Consider the following 16,359-nt stretch of genomic DNA (forward strand, 5'->3'; position numbering starts at 1 on the left):
TCCAATGGTCTGTGAAGTGAAGTCAAGTCGCTCAGTCCTGTCTGACTCTTTGCGACCCCATGGGCTGTAGCCTACCATACTTCTCTGTTCATGGGATTTTCCAGGCAAGAGTACCGGAGTGGGTTGCCATTTCCTTCCCCAGAGGATCTTCCCAACCCAGGGATTGAACCTGGGTCTCCTGCATTGTAGGCGGACGCTTAACCATCTGAGCCACCAGGGAAGTCTCTTAAAAGAAGACAGCACTATTAATCCATACTCCCTACATAATGGATCATGCAATGCCCAACATATGTCACAAGTTCCTAGACATGCGAAAAAGCAGGAAAATGTAACTCAAAATAAATCAGATGATTCAGATAATAGATTTAGCAGACAAAAACTAGTAAAACAGCTATAATGAATATGTTGAGTTTAAAAAACAAGATATAGTGAGTGAACAGACTAGAAAAATCTCAGCAGAAAACAAACTAAAATAAAAATTTTAAAAGGCAATCTTAGAGCTGAAAAGGCCAACATTTCAAATAAAAAACTTTTCATATGGGCTTCACTACAGACTAAATGAATACCACAGCAAAATGGCAAAAGACAGTAAGATAGATCTAAACTGAAGGATGGGGAGAAAAGAAACTGGAAAAAAAACTAGTGCTCCAATGGTCTCTGAAGTGAAGTGAAGTCGCTCAGTCCTGTCCTACTCTTTGCGACCCCATGGACTGTAGCCTATCAGGCTCCTCTGTCCATGGGATTTTCCAGGCAAGAGTACTGGAGTGGATTGCCATTTCCTTCTCCAGGGGATCTTCCCCACCCAGGGATCGAACCTGGGTCTCCTGCGTTGCAGGCAGACACTTTACCATCTGAGCCATCAGGGAAGCCCAATGGTCTCTAGGCAAATATAAAGTAGCCTAACATGAAACTGAATCTCAAAAAGAGCAAGAGAGAAGAGGGAATGAGGGAGGGATAATAGGGAAAGAGAAATGGGTGAGGGGAAGTGGGGGAGGAAGACAGAAGCCTCCTTCCTCAATGGTGTCAACCAAAAATGTCTCCAGACATTCCCACAGGCCCAGACGGACATTATCCCTGGTTGCAAATCACTAAGCCAATCTACGTACAGATTAGATTAGATCTACGTAACCTAATCTATGGCAAATCAGTAAGAGGATGACAATCTCATAAAAACAGGGTAATGATTTTTAAAAGACATGTCCCAAAAGAAATAGTACAAATGGTCAATAAAGACATGAAAAGATGTTTAATACCATTAGTCATTAGGCAAATACAATTAAACCCAACATTAAAATCACTGTATGTCCACTAGAATGGCTCAAATTAAGATAATAAAAAAGTGTTGGGAAGGGTATGGAGCACCAGAACTCTCATATACTGCTATACAAATGTAAAATGATTTAACCACGTGCAAGACACTTGTACATTTTCTCATAACATTAAGCATACACTTTTCCTACATCCCAGAAATTCCACACCTAGATATTTAATTTATAATATGTCCATAAAAAAAGTTCTACTTAAATGTTTATGGTAGCTTTATTCTTAGCATCCCCAAATTGAAAGTAAACCAAATGTCTATCAACAGATGAATAGATAAACAAATTCTAGCATATCAATTCAATGGAATACTATGCAGCAATAAAAAAGGATGCACCACTAAAACACTCAACAACATGGATGGATCTCAAAAGCATTATGCTGAATGAAAGAAGCCAGCACAAAAGAAGACATACTACATAATTTCACTCACGTGAAATTCAGACAAAAGAAATCTAATCCATGCTGACAAAAAGCCTAAATGGCTGTGTAAACAGTGGGGTTTCTGCTGAACATCTGCTTTCCTTTCAAGAGTCTGGAGTCTTGGTACAGGCTAGGCAGAGGGTACTTCAGTGACTAGCCTCTAGTAATAGACTTGGGTACCAAGTCCCTAACGAACTTCCCTGAGACATCTCACAAGTTAGTCACAATTCACTGCTAGGGGGATTTTTAAGCAAATACCATTGGAAGGGAACTCCTGAAAGCTTGTCCCTGGTTTCCACTGAACTTCTCCCAGATGCCACCATGGGTCTTTGGTCAATTCTGCTTTGCATGCTTTCACTGTAAGACACCATGGCTCCAAGTATCTATGCACTGAGTCCTCTGAGTCCTTCTAGCAAATCACTGAACCTGGGAATATCTTGAGGAACAGACACAGATATAGAGGAATGAAGCCCAAAGACTAAGCCCTGGGGCATGCCAACATTTTGAAATTTGGCAAATACGGAAGAACTATCAAAAGGAACTGAGAAAAAACAAAGAGCGAGGATAAAAATCAATGAAGTGGAAAAAAAAAAAAAAATCAATGAAGTGCTCTAGAAGCCAAAGGAAGAAAGTCTTCAAAAGGAAAAGCGTAATCAACTCTATCAACGCCAGTTCTAATCAGATGAAGACTATGAACTAGATCCTAGGCCTTAGCAGAGTGCAGACCCATGGGCAGCACTAACAGGAGTAGCTGCAGACAGTGCTTAGGGACATGATGAGAGCAACTTCAAATCATGAAGAGGAGACAAGAATGACATAGAAACAAGACCAAATAAGGATAACGTGGTAGGATTTCTGGGAAGCCTTTAAAGGTCCACCAGAGAGAGGTCACAAGTTAAGACTACTGTTGTGGGTGTGCACACATTTTTTTCTCCGCACTACACTTGGCTATTCAGGAGAGAAATGCCGATTTGGCCTGGGCTGTGGTTTCTTCAGGGAGGTAAGGCAAAGGGAGAGATCGAAGAAAACGGAGGCTCTATGCTAGAGTGACCGTAAACACGGAATCCAAGCCTGATGGCATGGGAAGCAATGAGTCAAGATTCCAGGGGAGTTAAAGAATTTTTGAGTTAGAAAATTCGAGTTAGTAATCTCAAAGGAATGAAGGGGAGTAATCCAAAGGCAGCGGAGCACTACAGCAAGTGTAAGTCCAGATGGAATGAAATTCGAAATCTGGGCAGGTGCAGCGGTGGGGGGATGGGGAGCACGGGGCACCGAGAGAGGAGGGAAGAGACACGGTCCCCAAGCATGGTCTGGGAATCCTCATGGGGCTGTGGAAACCCTCGGAAGTCTCAAGTCAAGACTATTTTCACTGCCTTTAAAAATAAAAACCTCTCATTCTCTCAAGAATGTACAGACAAGGAGTTTCACAGAGGCTACATGATGTGAGGTCACACTGAGACAACAGCACCTGCCCATGCATTCTTCTGTTCTCTAGAATGGTTTGTGGTGGCAGGCTGGGGGTACAACCAAGTTTCCCAAGACTAACTTAATTTGGCCTAAATACTTCCACTATCTTTAGTAGCCGTCTTCAGTTATAACTGCTGTAATTATTTTAGAATACAAGTTTTCCTTGAGCCCACAAAGAAACACAAGGAAAAGGTACACTTTGCTATTCTGCAATGTTAGTTTTTAAAATGTTATAAAAATCTTTCTACATTTTTAAATTTTACCTACAACTGTTAAATATTTTATTCTGAAACAAATTTATTTTTAATACATTTTTATTGTACTTACTTAACTTGCCTGCTCAATCCATATAAATCCAACAGAGCTGACAAAGATAAATATGACCTAGCAGAGTTCTTTGATTCATGGAAAGAAAGACTCTAAAGAAACTGGACAAAACTGCATATAAAAATTTGAAATAACAACTTCCCCCCAATTTATAGATGTTAATAACTTGCCTTATTGTGCCTAAGCAACAAAACCTTTTTGAACAGTATTATAAAGCCAGTTGTGGGTTCTTTCAGACCAAACAGTCGAGAGTTTAAAGAAGTATTTTAAATGAAGATAGGAAAAACTTTTGAAAAGTGGTAATCTGTTACAGAACTTCAAACCAGAAATGAAAAAGTCACTGAACCATCCTCCTGGGTAAGGTACCGGCACTGTTCTAGCGAGAAGAGGGCACATCATTGCTGGGAGACAAGAAAGCCCGAACAGACGGCGATGCTGAATGCCTGCAAGATGAACGTCAATAAAGAAAACCACAATGCTGGCCCTTTTCAATGACACAGTAAATCCTCAAATTAGTCTCAAATCAGACTGGCGCAGATAGTACTTTGTCTGCAGAACTGCATTTTTGTCTTACAAATACACAGATGTAGCTGCATCTCGTGTCCTGTTTCTCTTCCTCTAGTATCAGCCTCAACCAGTCATTAAAGATCTTTTACATGAATATTTGATTACAAATACACATGGCATTGGAATATCCAAAGTGTTGAAAACTTACGAATCTCATGCTTTATCCTAGAACACCTGTGTTGATCTTTGCACTAACGATGCAAAACAATGTTGGGTAAAAACAGCATACACCTTAGCATGAATCATAGGAGAGCCAGTAAACTATCCTGGTACTGATTAAATTCTTCTCTGCCACATTTTCAAGGAAAGAAAACAGTTTAACTTAAGAATTTCCTAGATGAAGCAATCTGCATAAGAATTTTTACTGACTGAGTCTCAATTTTGAGGGTATGTCTTCTTAACGTTCTGTGTGACTGAGTCCTCTCTGTGTCAAGAAGCACCTTCCCAACTGCTGGGGCTGAGAGGAAACCAGCTGCTCCTTTCACACAGGACCATTTTCACTGGACAGATGACTTACAACTATGTAATTCAGTTTTGGGTATTTGGTAGACTTGCCCCAAAAAGTGGAACTGAGCAAATCTGTTATTTCAGTGACACAAGCTCAGTGCTTCAAGTGAATATCAGCAATCTGGAAAATGTTTTCTGCCACGGTAAGTATGAAAACTTCCTAACATTCTGGAGTTCACAGATGTGATCAATGGTTATAGTAATAAATGTGATTTTTTAAAATGTACTGTACAATCTAAGGTATCAACATTTCGAAGATTTTACATGACTCAGTAAACCAACACTTAACAAATGACCAATGTATGATGTTATACAAAATTATATAAGGACAAAAAGACCCATTCAAAGTACAAAACAGACTGATTTTAATTTAACACAGTATGATCTATATGAACAGAGTTCATCAATATGATTTCAAAATTTGGGGACAGGAGCAAACAATATCCGCAATTATCTAAAAGGCTATATAAAAATGTTTTTTCCAACTATATATCTGTGTGAGGCCAAACTCTTCACCGAGTTCAACCAGAATAACAAATCACACACAGGAGACTGAATGCAGAAATAGGTATCAGAATTCAATTAAATGTAAAGGAGGTTTACAAAACAGGACACCATTGCTACTCTTCCCATTTTGGAGATAGTTATTTTTTACTAAAATTATTCATGTTACTGTGTAATGGGTTTTTATCGTTATTTTTTAAATTAAGTTATCAGAATTGCAGTATTAACTCCTATTATGGTAAATAGCAATAGATATAACCTATACAAACAAAAACAATTAACAGTCCTGAATGACCTAAGAAAGTAAAGTAGATTTAGAGGAGATTGAAAAGCTTGAGAACTTTGGGTCTAGAAGCAACAAGTGGAGAGGACTAAGGAAGTTATTTACCCCATCTTCAGCCCAGTGCTATGAAAGAGGTGGAGAGAGTGCAGCCACCACTAAACAGGATTCAGGAAGGGCACATTCTTACAGAGCAGTCAAGTCGGTTTGTGCCTCTTTACCAGACCATTCCTCTCACACTGAGCAGTCTTACTGTTACTGGACACCGAACAGAAGATGCACTAGCTCTAGCTAACTAATAACTAGTCCAAGTTAATTTCGATATTTATGGGCAATCCCTCTTAAACTTCAGAATATCACATGCAACAGCATAAACAACTTTTTCCTACCAATTTCGCTTCCACTTCCTCCATCTTGGACACTCCATAAGATGATGCTACTCTCTGAGGCAACAGCCACCATTTTGTCCTTGTCTCCGTGTGGACCCCCGACCACTTTTGCATTTAAAGCTACTCGTTCAATAGTCCAATCCAAATATGGGCTTGTAAACACTTGTTGCCATCCTGATGATTCTTTGATTCTGTTGAATATAAACAGACAACATAAATAAGACTCAGTAGTACTTAGCAAAGAGAACATGAATGAACGTACCAAAATAAATTTAATCACAGCTATTTATCTATGTATTTACGAAAAAATAAAATACACATAAACCAGACTCTTTAAAAAGAGACTAAAGGTCTATACTCCTCCAAAGAATAATTTAGCAAAGTTCTCCAAACTATAAAGACTTAAAAACTTAAAAAAAAAAAAAAAAACCCGTAGTATCTTTTTACATTTTACACAAAAAAGTGGTACTTTGTCATTATTTGCAAACAGAAAGTCAACAAAAATCAGTTTCAGGAGAATTAATATCCCTATCAGTTACTAATCAGTTATTAAGTTATTATGATTAACTGAGAATCATTTCTTGATACTTCAGATGATAGTTTATTACGACAAACAAAGGAGTGATCTGGTATGTGATAGCTTGGCATAATCAAATGAATGAAATATGACCTTTGGGAACCACTCACTGAGGACTGGATTTTAAAGGTTTCACACAAAATGAAAAAAAATCTCATGAGCCTACTCCTTATCCATAAGTAAAGGTGTCTTATCATGATTTAGATTTAGTTGACTGAATAAAAATGCTTTAATATATAATTGTTGATAAACATATGTGTAAATTTTTAATAACTTTTTCTGTCCTAAATGAATTGAAGTCTTTCAGACACGCATTATTTTGTAGGGTTACACTTTAAGCCTTCAAACATTTAAAAACTACACAGTTAAGCAATCATGACAATAAACGACCTGAACTTTAATGATGGAATATTTATTTTTAAAGTTACACAAAACAAGTGACAGAAACAAAATTGTAAAGAATCTCTTTGCCTTACCCAAAGACAATAAATATGAGTATGTGCTCCTTTAAACACTACTACCTGATATAAAACCACAAAAATCAAACTTAAGTATTCATAAACGATGATCAACAACCTATATAAAAACACTTTAGCTTTATTTTTGTTTAAAACGTATGCAAAATACAGCTATAATCCACAAAAATATGCAATTCAACCTTCTTATTAATTCTAAGAATTAATGATTTCCTTAAACTTAAAGGCAATAAATATATAGAAAAATCTCACATGGTTTTCCTAGGCAATATATGGTCTGTAATTACCCACTTCAGCCACTAGGTGGGATTCATGTGTCAAAATACAAAATTCAAAATAATTATCCAATAAGCCCTAAATACTGACAAAACACTGAGAAATTAAACCTAGATGCTCTTAAGGACTGGCAGACTGGACACAAAGCAGGCACTGCCAGCACTTCAAGAACAAAGACAATATGCCAACATGTGCATGCAGCACACTAGGCACTAGGCTCACCTTCAAAAAAGGGAGGCTGCACTGATTTAATGAGGGGAATGGTGTAATCTCATGACCACTAATAAAACAATAAAACGAAATATGATCTAATCTTTTACAAAAACTACTTCTAAGTCATTTTTCTCTAGAGAAATTAGGGTATTGTAAAACAAAAAGATGACAACAGTAAAAGAATCAGGACAGCACATTTGAGAGTGATTATAACAATTACATAATTTAACTCAATGAGGTATGTGCATTTACTACTTAAGTTAAAATTAACTACAAAGAATAAGCAATATTTGCTTTACATTTTTCCATACACGTAAATATACAATTTTAAATGTGTAGAAACACAGAACAAGCTCTGATATTCCAACAACCCACCTCTTTATTCCTGCATAATGAAACAACACTCTGAAATCGCGACAGCTGTGCCAAGAATATGGTTAACTTTCAAATTAAGATCATGAAAGATATAGTGGAGGCTATATGCTCTCAAATTTTTGAAACTTGCTGTAAATATACTTTAACCATATTGTATGAAAATTGATAAATATGTCAAAAGAACATAAGAGGCTAAAATGACAATAAGAGCATATTATTATTGTCTAACATGTTATTAGACACTAAGTCGTGTCCGAATGTTTAGCGACCATATGGCCTATAGCCTGCTAGGCTCCTCTGTCCATTAGATTTCCCAGGCAGGAATTCTGGAGTGAGTTGCCATTTCCTCGTCCAGGGTATCTTCCTGATCCAGGGATTGTACCCATGTCTCCTGCACTGGCAGGCAGATTCTTTATCACTGAGCCACTAGGAAAGCCCAATAAAAACATATGTACAGATAATTACCTTAAATGTAAATGGACTAAATGCTTCAAACAAATGGCACAGACTGCCAGAATGGATTAAAAAAAAAAGACCTATATATATGTGTGCTGTTTATAAGAGTTCCATTTCGTATCCAGGGACACAAACAGATTGAAAGTGAAATGGAAAAGGGTTTTCAATGAAAATGGCAATCAAAAGAAAGCTGCAGTAGTAATCCTCATATCAGACAAAATAGACTAAAATAAAGACTGTTACAAGAGACAAAGAAGGACACTACATAATGAACAAAGGATCAAACCAAGAAGATACAAGTGTAAATATATAGGCACCCAACATAGGAGCAACTCAATAAATAAAGCAAATGTTAACAGCCATGAAAGGAGAAATTAACAGTAACACAGTAATAAGAAAACTTTACCACCCCAACTGTATCAATGGACAGGTCATCAGACAGAAAATTAATAAGGAAACACAGGTCTTACATGACACATTAGATCATCAGACTAGATGTTCTTTAAAAGATATTTATAGAACATTCCATCCAAAAGCAGCAGAATATACATTTTTCTCAACTGCACATAGAAGATTCTCCATGACAGATCACAAGCAGGCCATAAAGAAAGCTTTGGTAAATTTAAGGAAATTTAAATCCTATCAAGCATCATTTTGACCAATGTTATGAGATTAGAAATTAATTACAAACAAAAAGCTGTTAAAAAAAAAAAGAGAGGCTAAATGGATCGCTGAAGAAATCAAAGAGGAAATCAAAACGTACCTAGAAACGAATGATAACAAAAACACAACAATCTGAACCCTACAGGACACACAAAAGCACTTTTGAGAGAGAAGCTTACAGCAATACAATCTTACCTCAGAAAACAAGAAAAATCTCAAATACACACCATAACCTTACACCTAAACAACTCAAGAAAGAAGAAAACAAAACCCAAACTTACTGGAAGAAAAGAAATCATAAATATCAGCAGAAATGAATGAAACAGAGACAAAACAATAGAAAAGATCAATGAAACTAAAAGCTGAATCTTTGAGAAGATAAAATTGATAAACCTTTAGCCAGACTCCTCAAGCAAAAAAGAGAACTCAAATGGATAAAATGAGAAATGAAAATATTACAAGGGACAGCACAGAAATTACAAAGGATAATGGACTACTAGAAGCAACTATATACCCATAAAACTAGAAGAAATGTTAAGTTCTTAGAAAGGCACCACCTTCCAAGGCTAAACCAGAAAGAAGTGAAAAGTATGAACAGACCGATCACAAACACTGAAACTGAAATTTAAAAACTTCCAACAAACAAAAGTGCAGGACCAGCTGGCTTCACAGGTAAATTCTATCAAACATTTACAGAAAAGTTATTACGTTATTACCAATCTGTCTAAAATCATTCCCACAAACTGCAGAGAAAGGAGCACTCACAAACACATTCTATGGGGCCACCATCACCCTAATACTAAAACCAGACAAAAGTAACACACAAAAAGAAAATTACAAAGCAGTATCACAAATGATGAAGCCAGGCTTCAACAGTCCGTGAACCGTGAACTTCCAGATGTTCTAGCTGGATTTAGAAAAGGCAGAGGAACCAGAGATCAAATTGCCAACATCTGCTGGATCATCAAAAATGCAAGAGAGTTCCAGAAAAACACCTACTTCTGCTTTATTGACTATACCAAAGCCTTTGATTGTGTGGATCACAAAAAACTGTGGAAAATTCTTAGAGAGATAGGAATACCAGACCACCTTAACTGCCTGCTGAGAAATCTGTATGCAAGTCAAGACGGAACAATTAGAACCAGACATGAAACAAGAGACTGGTTCCAAATTAGGAAAGGAGCATGTCAAGGCTGTATATTGTCACCCTGCTTATTTAACTTATATGCAGAGTACATCAAGAGAAACGCAGGGCTGGATGAAGCACAAGCTGGAATCAAGATTGCCAGGGGAAATAATAATATGTCAGATACACAGATGATACCACCATTATGGTAGAAAGTGAAGAACTAAAGAGCTCCTTGATGAAAGTGAAAGAGGAGAGTGAAAAAGTTCGCTTAAAACTCAACATTGAAAAAACTAAGATCATGTCATCCAGTCCCATCACTTCACGGCAAATAAATGGGGAAACAATGGAAATAGTGACAGACTTTATTTTTGGGGTTCCAGAATCACTGCAGATAGTGACTGCAGCCATGAAATCAAAAGACACTTGCTCCTTGGAAGAAAAGTTATGACCAACCTAGACAGCATATTAAAAAGCAGAGATATCACTTTGCCAACAAAGATCCGTCTGGTCAAAGCTATGGTTTTTCCAGTAGTCATGTACGGATGTGAGAGTTGGAGTATAAAGAAAGCTGAGCGCCAATGAATTGATGCTTTTGAACTGTGGTGTTGAAGAAGACTCTTGAGAGTCCCTTGGACTGCAAGGAGATCAAACCAGGCAATCCTAAAAGAAATCAGTCCTGAATATTCATTGGAAGGACTGATGCTGAAGCTGAAACTCCAATATTTTGGCCACCTGATATGAAGAACTGACTCCTTGGAAAAGACCCTGATGCTGGGAAAGATTGAAGGCGAGAGGAGAAGGGGACGACAGAGGATGAGATGGTTGGATGGCATCACCGACTAGATGGATGTGAGTTTGAACAAGCTCCAGGAGTTGGTGATGGTCAGGGAGAAAAGACAGTCTGTTTAATAAATGGTGCTGGGAAAACTAGACAGTTACCTACAATAGAATGAAATTAGAACATTTTCTAATATCACACACAAACTCAAAATGGATTGGGCTTCCTTGGTGGCTTACTGGTAAAGAATCTGCCTGCCAATGCAGGAGACACAAATTTGATCCTTGATCTGGGAAGATCCCACATGGCGCAGAACAACTTAGTCTATGTGTCCCAACTGTTGAGCCTGTGCTCTAGAGCCCGGGAGCTACAACTACTACTGAGTCCATATGCTACAACTACTGAAGCCCACATGCCCTGTAGACTATACTCTGCAACAAAGAGATGCCACCACAGTGAGAAGCCTGTGCACTGAAGCTAGAGAGTAGACCCCACTTGCAGCAACTAGAGAAAAGTCTGTGCAGCAACGAAGACCCATCACGGTCAGAAATAAATACATAAAATTATAAAAAATAAACTCAAAATGGATTAAAAACCTAAATGTAAGACCAGATCCTATGAAAGTCTTAGATGAAAACATAGGCAGTATACTGTGATATGCATTGCAGCAAGATCTTTTTTGAATCACCTCCTACAGCAATTAAAAAGCAATACATGGGACCTGTCTGTATGTGTTAGTTGCTCAGTCATGTCCTACTCTTTGGGACCCCAAGGACTGCAGCCTGCCAGGCTTCTCTATCCATGGAATTCTCTAGGAAAGAATACTGGGATGGGTTGACATTTCCTTCTCCAGCAGATCTTCCCGACCCAGGTATAGAACCAGAGTTTGCAGCATTTCAGGCAGATTTTACACCATCTGAGCCACAGGGAAGCCAAATTAAACTTAAAAGCTTTTGCACAGCAATGGAAACCATCCACAAAACAAAAAACCCCACAGAATGGGAGACTATATGCAAACAAAGACATTGATAAGGGATTAATCTCCAAATATACAAACAATTCATGTAGCTCAATATTAAAAAAAAAGGCAATCAAAAAATGGGTGGGTGGTCTAAACAAACATTTCTCCAAAGAGACACACAGATGACCAAGAGACCTGTGAAAAGAGGCTCAACATCATTAATTACTAGAAAAATGCAAAAACTACAATGAGTTATCACCTCACACTAGTCAGAATAGCCATCATCAAAAAATCTACAAACAATAAATGCTGGAGAAGATGTGGAAAAAAGGGAACTCTCCTACATTTGTTGGTGGGAATATAAATTGGTATATCATACAGAGAACAGTATGAAGATTCCTTAAAAACCTAAATGTAGTACTACCATAGGATTCAGGAATTCCATGTCTAGGCATGTATCTGAAGAAAACCATACTTTGAAAACATATATGCACTTCAATGTTCATTTGCAGCAGATGTGGTACATATATAGAATGGAGTATTACTCGGGCATTAAAAAAAAAATGAAATAAGGCCAGTAGCAGCAACACAGATGTACCTAGAGATAATCATACTAACTGAAGTAAAACAAAAACAAATATCATATATCACATATATATAATTTTTAAAAAAAGATACAAACTCATTACAAAACAGAAACAGACTCACAGACTTTGAAAACAAACTCATGGTTACCAAAGGGGAAATGCAGGGTGCAGAGATAAATTAGGAGTTTAACATATACACACTGCTACATATAAAATAGATAATTAACAAGGATCTACTGTAAAGCACAGGGAAATCTACTCAATATTCTGCAAAGACCTACATGTGAAAAGAATCTAAAAAAGAATGGATATATGTATATTTATGATTGAATCACTTTGCTATACACCTAAATCTAACACAACATTGTAAATCAACTGTATACTCCAGTTTAAAACTTATAAAAGTCCTGCCTCGATGGCTTCCCAGGTGGCTCAGATGGTAACGTGTCTGCCTGCAACGTGGGAGACCTCGGTGATCCCTGGGATGGGAAGATCCCTTGGAGAAGGGAATGGCTACCCACTCCAGGATTCTTGCCTGGAAAATTCCATGGACTGAGGAGTCCATTAGGCTACAGTCCATGGGGTCGCAAACAGTTGGACACGACTGAGCGACTTCACTTTCACTTTCTTCCCTATCTCGATAGGAGCCTTATAGCAACTAAAATCCACACTGGAAGAGTAATATTTGCCTCCAAGTTGACGTCTGTCCTTTCTATCTGAACTATGAAACTCCTCACCAAGTGTGGTAGGCAGAATAATGGCTCCCCAAACACGTCCTCGTCGAAATTCCTGAAAACGGTAAAAGTGTTATCTTACATGGCAAAGGGGCTTTGCAGATGTGATTAAGTTAAAGAGATGGACGGACTACCCAGGTGCCTAGAATGTAATACCAAGGTCCTCATAAGCAGAGGTAGACGAGTGGGGGACAAGGAAGAAATCTGAAGATGCTGTGCTGCTGGTTTTGAAATGTAAAAAAGGAAACGCGATTAAAGGCCTCAGATGGCCTTTAGAAGTTGGGAAGGACAAAGAAACTTGCTGGAGCCTCCAGAAGGAACAAAGACCTGCCAATATCTTGACTTTAGCTCAGCAAGATCCAATTTGGAGTTTTCTGAACTCCAGAACCGAGTGATGAAAAACTGTATTGCTTTTTCATACCAAATGTATGGTAATTTGTTATAGCAGCAGGAAGAAACTAATACACCAAGGCACCTACATTATTTTCATTTTATACTTCTCCTCAGCCAAAACTTCGTTGTTCAGTTAATTTGTTAGTTGCTTCCACACCACTCAACTCCCTTAGGAGGAGAAACCACAAAGTGAGGAGGGGTAGCTCTCAGACTGAGCCCAGCCCACTGCCTGTCCCACTGAATCAAAGAATTACTAATGTTGTCAAAACTAACACTACTCACTTATACCAGAGACCAGGAACACGGTGTTTATTCTGATGCATTCTCAGGAATCTACTATGTGCCCAGGACATAAGAAGCACTGGGATGGAGAGAGTTGAGAATTCTGTCATTTCTTTCCCCAGGATGACCTAGGGAATTTCTCCAACTTGGTTTCTTCATTAGTAAAATAGGGATGATGAGATTCATGCCCCAGGTTGTTGTGATAATTAAATGAGAACATGTATACAAGAGACTTCAGGGTTATATGCCTGGCATAAAATAACAGCTGAATAAGTTCCTAACTGGAAAGTCCAATTCATTTCTCAATATTCAGAAGCTATTTTTATGGAACTGGATGTTTTCCCAATATTTTCTAATCAGGAACCTCTAGAGTTGAGTCATCTTATTTTGAAGAGCTCTCCCTTCTTCCCACATCTCCTCATTCCTTTTCCAACTCCCAAATACATAATTTCTGCTCAGTGCTGAAATGTTTTGCCAAACCAGACTCAGTCAGATTTCCCTTTGCCTATTTTTCTTCAAGAGATGGACTCGAGACAGAAAAAGGGTTCTAGAGGTTGGTAAGGAGACTCTGCAACTAAAAACACAAATGTGGTTTGGGGAGGATACCACAGGAAGGCAGAAATACAAGCACACAATGATTCTTTCCTAAAGGTCCAGGTGGAGGAGCTACATGTGTTAGGCAACATGTGTTGCCTAAGTTCTTTTTTTTTTTTAACACTATATATCAGCACAAAATCCCTCACTGCTTGTTTTCTACTGGACTTTTCTCAATATAACTTTCCCTGTTTTCTTTCCAACATCTCACTACCAGGCTAATTAGAAAGGAAGCTGATTCTACCTCTCAAAGGTTAAATTATGAAGCCAAACACATACGCAAGTTTTTCTCTTTAACACACAGGAATATTTCATCTTATTTCTCTTCCATCTAACACAACACACAAAAATCCTCCAATCTCCTATTTCAAATTCTCACCAGCTAATGAAAGGAATGATTAAGAAGATCCACACACAAATAGGCCTATGGAACAGGTTTAAGAGCCCAGAAATAAGTCCAAGCATATATAGTCAACTAATATTTGATAAGGTAGCCAAGAATACTAAATGAAGAAAAGGGAGCTTCTTCAATAAATGGTACCTGGAAAATTGGATATTTAAACAGAAAAGAATTAATTTGACCCTTACTGGCTTCCCTAGTGGCTCAGATAGTATAGAATCTGCAATGTAAGTGATGCAGGTTCAATCCCCAGGTCAGGAAGTTCCCCTGGAGAAGGGAATGGTAAACCACTCCAGTATTCTTGCCTGGGAAATCCCATGGACAGAGAAGCCTGGCAGGCTACAGTTCATGGGGTCGCAAAAAATCGGACACAACTAAGTGACTAACACTTTCACTTTCACTTTATACTACTCACAAAAATAAACTCAAAATTGATTGAAGACCTAAAACCATGAGGCTCCTAGAAGAAAACATAAGGAAAAAGCTCCTTGACATGAGTCGTGGTAATGACTGTTTTCAAAATCACACATAAAGCACATAAAATCAGAAATAAACAAATGGGACCACATCGCACTAAAAAGCATCTGCACAGAAAAAGAAACTATCGAAGTGAAAAAAGCAACCAATGGAATAGGAAAAAATATGTGCAAACCATATATCTGATAAGGTGTCAATATGCAAATATATAAAGAATTCAAACAACTCAACAGCAAAAAACGAAATAATCCAACTAAAAAATGGGCCAAAGACTTGAATAGACATTTTCCCAAAGAAGATATACAAACAGCCAACGTACAAGAAAAGATCCTCTGCATCAACTGTCAATAGGGAAATGCAAATTAAAACCACAGTAAGTATCACTTCATACCTGTTGCAATGGCCATCATGAAAAGACAAGAGATGGATACATGTATACATGTATGTATGGCTGAATCTCTTTGCTGTCCATGTGAAACTATCACAACATTGTCAATTAGCTATATTTCAAAACAAAATAAAAATTCTGAAAAAACGACAATAAATGCTGGTGTGGATGTGGAGAAAAGGGAAACTTTGTCACTGCTGGAGGGACTGTAAATTGGTATAGCCACTATGGAAAACAATATGGTGTTTGCTCAAAAAAATTAAGTACAAATCTACCCTATGATAATGCAATTTCAATTCTGGGAATATATTCAAAGAAAACAGAAACACTAGCCTGAAAAGTTCTGCACTCCCATGCTCACAGCAGCATCAATAGCCAAGTGTCCAACAACAGGGGGGAAAAAGGTTTGAATTAGATGCAAGTATACCCTTATGGCAGAAAGTGAAGAGGAACTAAAAAGCCTCTTGATAAAAGTGAGAAGAGAGTGAAAAAGTTGGCTTAAAGCTCAACATTCAGAAAACGAAGATCATGGCATCTGGTCCCATCACTTCATGGCAAATAGCTGGGGAAACAGTGTCAGACTTTATTTTGGGGGGCTCCAAAATCACTGCAGATAGTGACTGCAGCCATGAAATTAAAAGACGCTTATTCCTTGGAAGAAAAGTTATGACCGACCTAGATAGCACATTGAAAAGCAGAGACATTACTTTGCCAACAAAGGTCCGTCTAGTCAAGGCTATGGTTTTTCCTGTGGTCATGTATGGATGTGAGAGTTGGACTGTGAAGAAAGCTGAGTGCCAAAGAATTGTGCTTTTG

General features: G+C 37.9%; 1 protein-coding gene and 1 non-coding gene across 2 annotated transcripts in view; both read right to left on the reverse strand.

The window, feature by feature from the left end:
* Positions 1-16,359, reverse strand: part of KCTD3 (potassium channel tetramerization domain containing 3) — a 68,147-nt gene that overhangs the window by 37,401 nt on the left and 14,387 nt on the right. The window contains exon 8 of the mRNA XM_010853303.1: positions 5,785-5,975. Within this exon, the coding sequence (XP_010851605.1) occupies positions 5,785-5,975 (191 nt within the window). The remainder of the gene's footprint in view (positions 1-5,784; positions 5,976-16,359) is intronic.
* Positions 795-866, reverse strand: TRNAC-GCA. The gene has a single exon. It is a non-coding gene; the product is annotated as a tRNA-Cys (tRNA).

Source organism: Bison bison, unplaced genomic scaffold, assembly GCF_000754665.1.
Source record: "Bison bison bison isolate TAMUID 2011002044 unplaced genomic scaffold, Bison_UMD1.0 scf7180017864325, whole genome shotgun sequence".
In the NCBI taxonomy this organism is placed as follows: domain Eukaryota; kingdom Metazoa; phylum Chordata; class Mammalia; order Artiodactyla; family Bovidae; genus Bison; species Bison bison.